The 12,891-nt window shown below is 38.4% G+C and overlaps 1 protein-coding gene across 1 annotated transcript in view; it reads left to right on the forward strand.

Moving 5' to 3' along the window:
- Positions 1-12,891, forward strand: part of LOC150076212 (prestin-like) — a 402,991-nt gene that overhangs the window by 68,000 nt on the left and 322,100 nt on the right. Inside the window, exon 4 of the mRNA XM_090387581.1 lies at positions 178-288. Within this exon, the coding sequence (XP_090243707.1) occupies positions 178-288 (111 nt within the window). The remainder of the gene's footprint in view (positions 1-177; positions 289-12,891) is intronic.

Consider the following 12,891-nt stretch of genomic DNA (forward strand, 5'->3'; position numbering starts at 1 on the left):
TAATTTCAATATGCTCTGCAACTAAAAACCTTCACAGGGTATGTTGGAAATGAGTAAATCATTGATTTCGGTTGGTTTGAGTTTAGTGTATTAAATGTTTTATCTTAAAAAAAATTTTAAATGACATCATCTATACTTTAATATGGAAATTAAAACATATAATGTTTTCTTCTTTAGGTATGGCATATGCTCATCTAGCCTCTGTACCAGCAATTTATGGTCTGTATACATCATTTTTTCCAGTTTTGATATATTTTTTTATGGGTACATCGAGACATATTTCTATAGGTAAGTAAATCTATATGCATCATTACAGATCATTTTTAATTAATTTAGGAACAAAATAAGGAAATTTTCATTATTTTGTGAATGAAAAGAATAGCATTAGCAAAGGCACAGGATGCAAGAAAGCAAGCTTATATAGCATCAGTCAAAAAAAAAAAACACACACCCTTATCATTTCACACATCCACTCACTCCAAATGTTTGTCTAGTTCTGCCTTGAATCTTTTTAAGCTATCAACTTCTACAACAACAGACGGAAGTGTGTTCCAGCAATCAACCACCTGCTAGCTAAAGGCAAACTTCTCAACATCCATCATCAAACCATTCAAGGCTTTATACACCTCAATCAGATCTCCTCACAGGTGCCTAGTCTCCAGACACTGTAATTTGCAAAACTTAACCCTTTGTTTCATTCACTTATTGATCTTGTTGTCCTTCTTTGTACTCATTCCAGCAGCTCTACATCCTTCTTAAAATAAGACCTCCAGACCTGTATACAGTACTCAAGGTGTGGCCTGACCATTGCCTTATATAAGGAGATAATCACCACCTTATCCCTACCAGAAAAAATCTTGTATATCATTGACAAGACACCATGGTCTGCTCTGACAGCTTGTCTGCACTGCTCAGAAAACTTCATATCTGTCAGCATAATTACCCCCAGGTCCTTTTCATTCTCTACCACTGCCAGTGTAGTACCACACAGTTAATGCTTTACTCTGGGATTACTGCTTTAATAAATACATTAATAACAACAATGGACTCAACACTGTACCCTGGGGGACTCCACTGATAACATTAGTCCATGAAGAGCAGTGTCAATTGATTACCACTCTCTGTGTTCTCCCACTCAACCATCCCTTTATCCATAGCAGTAATTTACCTCCATTGCCACACTGCTCCAATTTGTGCCGCAGTCTTCCATGTGCAACAGTATCAAAAGCCTTTCTAAGATCCAAATATATCATATCAAAATTATTCTTTGCATCCAGTTTCTTTGTGACCACATCATAGTATCCAATCAAATTGGTCAAGCAAGACTTCCCCTTAACAAACCCATGCTGTGTCCGAGCTACAACTAAAATCTTGTCTAGATGATCCTGCAATTCTTCTTTAATCAGTGCCTCCATTAATTTCGATGGAACAGAAGTTAAACTAACAGGTCTGTAATTACCGGTGTCTCCCTTTGATCCTCCTTTGTGGATTGGTCATATTTGCACAAATTTGTCATATTTGCACATCTCCAGTCCATGGGTACCTCCCCTGAGTCCAAGGAAGCTGTCATAGTTATGGCTAAGGGTTTGCTTACTTCCTTTGCTGCCTCCTTTAATATAACTGGATAGATTCCATCCACCCCAGGTGCCTTATGTTTATCTTCAACAATTTTTCCTCCACTTTACTCTCAGTTATTACAAGATTATCTAGCTTACTGCCAGTGTTTAATACACCTCTGGCATTCCCCTCCCCTCACTGAATAACTCCTCATGTGTGAACGTAGATGCAAAATACAGTATTCATTTAGTTTGTTTAGCTACCTGAGCAGGATCATCAACTGTTGAACCATTGATATCAAGTGGACCAATCTGATTTATCCCCTTCCTTCGAGAGTTTACATAAATAAAGAACTCTTTGCTGTTTTTCTTTGCATCCTTTACCAAAGATGTCTTGTAATTGGTGCTTCCGTAGCCAGTTGGGCAGGAGCAGCAGTGTGTAGTGCACGCTTCTTGATTAGACAGGGGTTCAAGCCCGTGCCCACCAAATATGGAGGATGCGGAAAGGTCAGGGAATGACCACCGCATATCTCCTGAGCAATATGCTCCTAAAAACCAAATAACAACAAATAACAACCCAAGCTAGTAGTTTTCTGACCCACCTAACTCTGCCTCGATAGCATCAGCAAATATTCTTGCACTCTTTCTATTTAAGTGTATCCCTGTAGAAGCAGTCTCTCCTGTTAACAAGCACAGACCAGGCTGAGAAAATTTCTACCCCTTGAGTCTTGCACAGTCTCTCCATGGACGAATTGGTTGACAAGGCTCTCCTCATATACCCCCACCCTATCGTGTCTGGGCAACATTGCAGACACTTTCAAATTCAACCCTAACTTATGGCTTTTTTTCAACATTGTCCTGCACTTGTTAAGTAATTCCACCAGTCTCCTACTCTTAAAATGAAGAAGAAGAATATGAAGATGACAGCTGAAGGATCCAAGAAATCTGTTATATAATTTTTAAAATAATGCTATTATATTATATTTCCTATGTATATATTTGACTAAGATTTCTTCTCCCTTGAGGAGAAATATCTATTCATAGTTCTGTTACAAGCAAATACGTGGTGTGAAAATTTTCTCATACACCATTTCAGTTATAGTTCTTTTATTTCTTTCTTTTGTTTTTAATAACTATTGTGATTATGAATATAACATATTAGTTTTAGTGCTTGTAGTACCTTAGAACAGAGAAAATCAATAAGAAATATTAAGTGTCTGCACTCTCACCTTCTAATTTTAAGGGCCTGTTGTCCTTCCCCCATCCCTATGACCATTATAACAAAACTTTATTTAACACCAAAAAATCATTAAGGAGTTAACAACCTGTGATTCCAACCTGTTCCAGCTCATGTGGGACTGAGTCAAATGCTTTGCTGAAATCTAAATAAACAATGTCAAAATTATTTCCTAAATCCAGCTCATGAGTGCCCCTGTCAAAATAGTTAACCAGATTTGTTAAGCATGATTTTTTACCTTTACAAAACCCATGTTGTGTACTCTTCAGAATTCCATTTCTATCTAAATGATCCTGAATTCTACTCTTGATCACTGCCTCCATGATTTTCCCTACTACTGAAGTTAGATTGACCAGTCGGTAATTTCCCACTATACTCTTAGAACTGCCTTTATGTTTTGGCAATACATTAACACTTTTCCAATCCAATGGTATCCATCCTTAGCCCAGTGATGCCTTTATAATTAGCCTTAATGGTTTGATGCACTCACTTGCCACCTCACTTAAAATTATAGGTTATATGCAATCAACCCCAGGAGCCTTCCTCGACTGTAGGCTTGAAAGTTTTTTCATTAAATAATCATGTGAAATTTCAATATTATTACATATTTTTCAAATTTACTCCCATAATTTCTCATTGACATAAAGGGATTTTTTTCTGTAAATATTGATGCAAAGTAACTTGAGTTCATACTATCCCATATCCATTACATAAGGGACTGATCTGATTTGTCCTTCTCTTCTTTGAATTTATATGTGTGAATTCCTTATCCCCACTCTTTGCCAGCGATTTTTCATAGGGATCTGCCTTTGCCAGCCCAACCTTTTCTGTGGCACTAATATAGATCAATTTGTAGCTGTTATAGGCTTCAGTACTTTTTATTGCTCTGTAACTTTTCCATGCCATCTTTTTCTGCTCAAGTAATCTGGCAACTTCATTATTTATCCAACTTGAAATCTTCCTCATGGAGTATTTTTTAATGGTATACTGTATATGCATTCAAGGCTTCTGTGATTAATGTTTAAAGGTATACCATAATTCAATTGTATTTGCTCTCTGTGAGGTATCTATCCAGTTAATAGAGGCCATGTAGCACCTTAAGCAGTCGTAATTTCCTTTCCTTTAATTATAACTCATTCCTTTGCCTTTAACTACTACTATCTCTCTCTCTCTCTCTCTTCATCATCCACAGTAGAACTCTGTGATCACTTCCTGCTACTGATTCCTGTACTGTCAGCCCTATTGTGTCATCTGGTTCATAGGTGATGATGGGGTCTAGAATATTCTTTTCCCTAGTACGTTCCCTAACATGTTGATATGAATAACAATCAACTAGTTGATTTAAAAATTTTGTCCCCCATGTAGAGTTTCCTTCCCATTTGCTCCAATCAATTAGAGGCAAATTAAAATCACTCATAAGACATTCATGCTTACTTGCCCATTCTATTTGCATGTAGAGGTTCTCATAATAATCTTCACCTCGACTGTAGATTGCTCCAACTCTCATTATACCTTTGCTTCCAACTATTTCAAGCCATACAGATTCTATACTAGCATGTGAAATGTCTGAATCAGGGAATGCTTTTGATAAGAAGCATGACCCCACAATCCCTTCTATCTGCCCTATCCTTCCTAAATACATTGTACATACCATACTGAAACTCATCATTATCACCTATTTCTGGGTGGTACCACATTTCTGTAAGCCCTAATATATCAGCGTTTCTTGTCCTAATCAGCAGTTCGAATCACTAATTTTATTGACAACACTTCTGACATTACTGTATAAACAATTAAGACTTAGTGTCCTTGTATAATTAACTATCAGTACACACCCCTTGAAGTTATTTAAGCTTGCTTCTCTGGCATTAGCTTCCCTCTCATTTGAAACTTTTCTGCCCTCAGAACATCTTGCTAATATGATCTGTTGTGGTAACAAACAAGAACTCTTGAGGTATGTGCAAGCGTTATTTTGACCAATATTATCAGATAAACACATATCTATATTACCCTTGCCCACTAAACTAGCCTATTTTCCTGAACTTTTAAGGTATCCTCAATGTGATACTGGCAAAAACCTTTTGCACACCTTTGTTTAAATGTATCCTGTCTTGGTCTACAAGTGCAGGCCAAGCTGATAAAAAATTTCCCCGCAAAAGCCTTGCAGAGTCCTTCACATCTTGAGTTAATCCACAAGACTTTCAGCATATAATCCATCCTATCAGGCCTGGGCAGAATTGTGAACTCGAAGTATCCAATCAGATTGGTCAGACAAGATTGTTCCTTAACAGATCTGTGGCTTGAGTGAAGTGTAACTGGAACTGCTGACTGTACGATCCTGCATTACATCTTTAACCAGTGACTCCATTATTTTACCTGGAACAGAAGTCAAACTAATAGGTCTGTAATTAGTCATTTCTCCCTTTGATTCCCCTTTGTGAGTTGAGGGTACATTTAGACATCTCCAGTCCATAGGGACCTCCTACAGAATCTAGGGATGCTCTCATAAAATGGCTAAAGTTTTTTTACCTCTTTTGTTGCCTCCTTTAATATAAAGAGATAGATCACAAAGTGCCCAGGTGCCTTTTTTTTATGTTAACTTCAACAACTTTGCCTCAACTTTCCTTTCAATTGTCACAAAATCATTCAGCTCTCCACCAGAATTTTACTCACTCTTGGTATTCCCATCCCTAAAAATTCCCCATTTGTAAATGTTAATACAAAATACCTATTGAGTTTTTCAGCATACTGAGCAGGATCATCAATTGTTAATCCATACTATGATTTTTAGTGTTTTTCACCAACCATGGAATAAAATGAAAGACGAAAAACCCAAATTTTTAAAATATTTAATATTTACAATAAATTATTTACAAACAAAATATTACTGATAGTAATTTTAAAATAAAACAACTGTGATATACAGGATAATAATAAAATGCCGAATTTAAAATGCAATAAAATATACTGGGTTAAAAGCGCTAAAATACTAACTGAAGCTTTCAAAGGCTTCTGCCTTCTTTCTCAACAGTGTAATTTCTGTTCTGCGGTGCATCATTAAATACCAGCAGGTTCACGGTGCATCTCACGTGAACGTGTACTGTTCCCGTCAGAACCGGAAGTGGCTCGGGAGCGTTTCAGGCAAAAACGTTCATCCCCTCCAAGGATTACCGCCTCAAAGAGGGGATAAATGCGTGTGCCCCTATCTCTATTTATATATATATATATATATATATATATTTTTTTTTTTTTTTTTTCGCTGTAGAACTAATTCGCAAGCTCTCGAGCCACTTGCGGTCCCAAAATTTATGCGCCCGATCAGTGATGACCACTTCATCTGGGGAGATTTGATGTTGCTTCTCCCAGAAATGTTCAGCTACGGCGGATTTGCCATAGTCTGCATTTCTTATCGCATTTGTGTGCTCCCCCAGACGATCTTTGAGACGCCGTTTTGTTTCTCCCACATAACACTCCCCACATTCCGGGCATTTAATACTGTATACGACCCCACTTATATTTTCATTTAAGACAGGGTCTTTCACCTGTGACACAATTGTGTGCAGCTTCCTGCCTGGGAGCTGCACACAACGTGTCTGGTAATTCCTTAATACGCGAGCTAAACGCTCGGATAAACCCGGATAGTAGGGAATGTATGCGGTGGCTATTGGCGTGAAGGACTCACTTCTACTCTGCCCTCCACTAATGTATTTCTCTATGATCCTCCGGGGGGTAGCCACACTTCAAAAGATCCACCGTAACACATTCATACTCAAAGTTTCTATCCTCTGAGGTACTACAATGGGATTTTGCCCTATCCACTAATGCTCTTACTACACTGTTCCTGTGATAATTAGTCTGCGCTGAGTTGTAGCCTGAATATTGGCCCCTGCACATAGATTTTCTAAATACTTTTGTTTTCAAATGCTGGCCTTCTCTACAAATCAGCACATCCAGGAACGGCAAAACCCCTCCTTCCTCTACCTCAGAGGTGAATTGTATGAACGGGGAGAAGCTATTAAGAAAATTCAACGTATCATCCTCACTCCCTTCCCGAATAACTGAAAACGTATCATCAACATACCTTTTCCACGGACGCATAGGGAGAACTGTAGTGTTAAATAGTCTGGACTCGAGCTCCTCCATCGCTAAATTAGCTATGATGGCACTGATGGGGGAGCCCATAGCTGCACCGTTAACCTGCTTGTACATGGTGTTATTAAACACCATGGTAGTACTCGAAAGACATAACTCTATTCCTTTACATATGTCCTCTAAGTTTAGTTGCATCCTATTATTCAAGGTGGTGTCTCTTTCTAAAGCCATGTACGCACAATGTATCCCATGGTCAATTGGGATGCAGGTAAACAACGATGTTACATCAAAGGATATCATAACCTCGTTTTCTTCTATACGTTGTCCTCTTATGAATTGTACAAATTCTTTACTGTCTCTGATACTATGTTCAGAGAGTCCAACTAATGGTGACAGTAGTTTGGCTAGGAAACCAGATAATGCATACGTGGGGCTGCCAATAAACGAGACTATCGGTCTGAGTGGCACACCCACTTTATGTATTTTTGGCAAACCGTAAAATCTCGGTATCTGGCTTCCTGTGGCATGTAATGCCCAATACCGCTCCTTTGAAATCTTATTGGATTTCATCCAACATTGCACCATCTTATTAACTTGTCATTCCAGATTCGACAGGGGATTCTTATGAATAATCATATAGGTTGTGCGATCATTTAACAAATCTAATGCTTTGCTTACATATGCTTCTTTATCCAAAACCACCGTTGCTCTACCTTTATCAGCTGGTAGGACCACAACATTATCGTCCTGCTTAAGACTTTCTAGTGCTAATCTTTGCTTTGTATTAAGATTCGAGGGAACTTTCTTGGCTTGACTTAAAATAGCTGCTGTTTTCACACGGATTTCATTGGCCATGCACACAGGTAACTTACTAGCCGCTCTCTCAATGCCCATAGCTATTTCTGCTATGGGCACTTTGGGCGGAATTGTAACAAACTTAGGTCCTAGATTTAACACTTCTATTTGATCATCAGTCAACTGTTTACTACTGATATTAACAATAAAGTTACTATTGGTATTATTACCACTATTACTCCTGGACATGGTTTGTTCTTTAAGCCTATCGAACTTATTCATTTGTCTTTGTCTGTAACTGTCAGAAATCCGTTTTGCTTTGTTCGATACCACACTAATCACTAATGTCAAATGTACAGAGGTTAATCTCTCACTTATCTTGTTTAAGCACCTATTCTTATCTCTCCTAATGTGGTACAAGTTCTTATGTAACTTATCAATCCAAATGCTTAGGATCTTTCTTTGGTACCACTTAGAAACATTAAACAACCGCTCGTCTTCAAAAGGAGGTTTAACTTGAAAGCCACGAGGTGTGAGGTTATACGTCTTACATCGGTGGGCAAACCTCAGATGTTGTTCATGTTTAGCTTCTCTAGCACTATGTTTCTGGTATTCTCTAACGCACCACACAACTGTATGGCCATAGCATCTAAACAGTTCTTCAAATAGGCCTCTGGGGTTGGGTATACTCATACTTTTGAAGTGTGGCTACCCCCGGAGGATCATAGAGAAATACATTAGTGGAGGGCAGAGTAGAAGTGAGTCCTTCACGCCAATAGCCACCGCATACATTCCCTACTATCCGGGTTTATCCGAGCGTTTAGCTCGCGTATTAAGGATTACCAGACACGTTGTGTGCAGCTCCCAGGCAGGAAGCTGCACACAATCGTGTCACAGGTGAAGGACCCTGTCTTAAATGAAAATATAAGTGGGGTCGTATACAGTATTAAATGCCCGGAATGTGGGGAGTGTTATGTGGGAGAAACAAAACGGCGTCTCAAAGATCGTCTGGGGGGGCACACAAATGCGATAAGAAATGCAGACTATGGCAAATCCGCCATAGCTGAACATTTCTGGGAGAAGCAACATCAAATCTCCCCAGATGAAGTGGTCATCACTGATCGGGCGCATAGATTTTGGGGCCGCAAGTGGCTCAAGAGCTTGCGAATTAGTTCTACTGCGAAAAATATAAATAGAGATAGGGGCACACGCATTCATCCCCTCTTTGAGGCGGTAATCCTTGGAGGGGATGAACGTTTTTGCCTGAAACGCTCCCGAGCCACTTCCGGTTCTGACGGGAACAGTACACGTTCACGTGAGATGCACCGTGAACCTGCTGGTATTTAATGATGCACCGCAGAACAGAAATTACACTGTTGAGAAAGAAGGCAGAAGCCTTTGAAAGCTTCAGTTAGTATTTTAGCACTTTTAACCCAGTATATTTTATTGCATTTTAAATTCGGCATTTTATTATTATCCTGTATATCACAGTTGTTTTATTTTAAAATTACTATCAGTAATATTCTGTTTGTAAATAATTTATTGTAAATATTAAATATTTTAAAAATTTGGGTTTTTCGTCTTTCGTTTTATTCCATGGTTGGTGAAAAACCCTAAAAAAAAAAAACACTAAAAATCATAGTATGAGTATACCCAACCCCAGAGGCCTATTTGAAGAATTGTTAATCCATTCATACTTTGTGGATTCATATGATTCGACCCCTTCCTTCTACTCTTTACATAAGTAAAGAAGGTCTGCTGCTTTTCTTTGCAACCTTTTCCAAAATCTTTTTATAATCTGCCTTGACTTGACTAACCTCCTTTGGGACTTTATTGTAGACTAGTTTATATATATATATATATTGTAGGCATCTGTATCACCTGATAATTTATATACATCCTCTCCATTTTTCTTCACTGCCACAAGTCTCATAAATTCATTTGACATCCATTTAGTTCTTTGCCTTGAAATGTATTTATTAGATGGTATTAAAATCATTGAAGTTTCTACGATAACATCCGTGAATGCTTCCTACTTAGAATTTTTGTTGGTAACTGTATCAGTTAATGGTCCCGCTGCATGGAATTTAAACCGTCTGAGAGTGATGTGGTCATCTTTATGAAATCAAAATCCATTTCCCTTGACAGTAGTTACATCTTTAACTAAATCCCACATAAATACACTGTAATCATTGCTGCCTATTGGTCTTTATCTGCAAGTTCATTAGCATTAGTATAGGCATATAATGCAAGAAATCAAGCTTATACAGCATCAACCAAAAAAAAAAAAAATATATCTTCCCATTTCACCCATCCATTCACTTCAAACATTTGTCCAGTTCTTCCTTGAATTTATTTAAGCTATCGACTTCCACAATGGGAGTTGATAGCTTAAATATAATTAAATATTTAAGATAGTTAAATAGTCAAAAGTCAACCATCCATTGGCTAAAGGCAAATTCCTGCACATCTATTCTACAACTGTCTTTCCTCAATTTGAATTTATGCCATCTCAGGTGCATAATATGAGTGAGAGGAAGAATCCCATCATCAATGAGCTTGCTCAAAACATTCAAGTCCTTATACACCTCAATCAAGTCACTACACAGGTGGCTAGTCTTCAGATGCTGCAATTTGCAGAACTTAAGCCTTTCTTGGTAAGAGACCCTTTGTTCCCCCCACCAATCTCGTTGCCCTTCTCTGTACTCATTCCAGCAGCTCTACATCCTTCCTATAATGAGGCCTCCAGATCTGTATGCAGTACTCAAGTGTGGCTTGACCACTGCCTTATACATGGGGATAATCATCTCCTTATCACTGCTAGCAAAATTCCTGTGCATCATTGACACGACCCCATTACCTGCTCTGACAGCCTGTCTGCACTGCACAGAAAAGTTCATATCTGACTGCACAACTACCCTCTGGTCTTTTTCATTCTCCACTACCCTGAGTGTAGTACTGCACAGTTGGTATGTTACTCTTGGGGTTACAGCTACCCATATACACCTCTCAGCACATCTGCCCAACTTTTCTAGATCCTGTTGCAGTAGCATACTGCAACAGGATCAAATCAAAGCATTAACAACCCTGCCAATCTTAATATCATCTGCAAACTTGGACATCAATATCATTGATGAATATGCAAAATGATAATGGGCCTAACACCAACCTCCAGAGGACTCCACTAATAACATTAGTCCACAAAGGGCAGTGTCCATTGATTACCACTCTGTCTTTTTCCACTCAACTATCCCTTTATCCATAGCAGCAACTTTCCCTTAATGCCATACTGCTTCAATTTGTACAGCAGTCTTTTATGTGAAACAGTGTCAAAAGCTTTCATGAAATTCAAGTATATGATATCAAAATTATTTTTGATGTGAAACATCCTTGGGGACACCTACCAAGTAAATCTGATCTATCACATAAAATGTGTCACAGGAGTGAAGTCATCTGCAGCTGCCACCAGAGGCATTTCACATGCCCCCACCAATAGTCTGTGCCGAGTACTCACTAGTAGCATGATTAGAGTACATAACTCATATTTCGTGATCAGTACAGTATTTCAAGTTCTAATTTTTTACAATTTTTGAATATAATGTCACAACCATAGTTTGTGCAGTTACTACTGCAGAAAATATGATTGCAACGATACTGGTAAAAGTCATTGTATCTTGTCTTCCAGCTGAAATTATGAAAATTTGTGAATTGTCAATAAAATGTTGAGCAGAAAGGCTTTTTTATTTTATAATTAATATATACAAATCAAAATACCTAATGCTTGTAGAAGAATAAAATAAATTTTTACCTTAATATGATATGTAGAACACTTCCAAATGATATTCTCCAGAAATTAAAACCAATATAATATTAATGCTAAATGATTACAGTCATTTAATGCCATACTGCTCCAATTTGTCTCATATAGTCTTCACTATATTTTTTTTTTTTATGAGAACCCCAAACACGAGAGGTATTATAACCTATAGTACTTAGTACCGTGCTTGGGTTGGAGGTTGAGAAGACGAAAGAAGATATTTGTTGATATTGGACTTGAACTTCTGTAGATTGTAATTTTCAGGAAATACGTATGAAGGAAGGTTGTTCCAGAAAACGGCAGTTGAATGAATAAATGAGGAAGATGAAAAGTTGGTTCTGTGGGTTTGAAGTTGGACAGTAAATGGATGTTGGCTGGTGGCGGCACGTGTTCGGACTGTTTTGAAAGAGAGAGCGGGAATTATAGAAGCCAATTCAGAAGAACAGTGCCCATGGAAGTATCTGTAGAAGAGGCATGCAGCAGAAACAGTGCGTCTATGAGAAAGCGAGTGGAGAGACTCTGTTAGAGATAAATCATTAATTAACCTAACTGCCCTCTTCTGAATGGAATCAAGAAGCCTGAGAGAGGTTTTGGGGGCACCACCCCAGATGTGGGAACAATATTCCATGGCAGGGCGGATTTGCGATTTATACAGAGTGAGCAGCTGATTGGGAGAAAAGTAACGCCGAGAGCGAAAGAGAAAACCAAGTTTTTTAGATGCAGAGGAAGCAATATTTGTAATGTGCTTGTGCCAAGAGAGATTAGAAGTCAGGGTAATCCCCAAAAGAGATATATCATTTTACCTAGAAATTGGAGTGTCATTAAAGATAAGCATAGGAGCAGAAGAATCCTTTTTGCGAGATATAAGACAAGATTGAGTTTTAGAAGGGTTGAAATCAACTAAGTTGTCTTTGCCCCACTGGAGAATTACCTGAAGATCGGCATTTAAGGAATTGGCAGCAGATTTTCGAGAACTTGAAGCTGATTGAGCTGGACAAGGTTTCTCAAAATGGAAAGTTGAATGCAATGTGCTATCATCGGCAAAACTATGGATAGGATTTCCAGTCAATGGAAGAAGGTCATTGATATACAAGAGGAAAAGAGTGGGGGAAAGAACTGAACCTTGGGGGACACCGGCATTAGTGGAGAAGTTAGAAGACAGAGAGCCATCACCCTCAGTGAGCGATCAGAGAGAAAACTGGATAACCAATTACTAAAAACAGTTGGCAAACCATAAGATGGAAGCTTGTTTAGAAGACCTTTATGCCAAACACGATCAAAAGCCTTTGAGATGTCAAGAGCAACTACTTGTGTTTCACCGAACCTTTCCATTGAATTAGTCCATAAATGGGTAACATAAGCCAGAATCTCACCAGTGGATCGACACTGACGGA

Source organism: Mastigoproctus giganteus, chromosome 13 (assembly GCF_048544385.1).
Source record: "Mastigoproctus giganteus isolate SK-2022 chromosome 13, ASM4854438v1, whole genome shotgun sequence".
NCBI lineage: Eukaryota > Metazoa > Arthropoda > Arachnida > Uropygi > Thelyphonidae > Mastigoproctus > Mastigoproctus giganteus.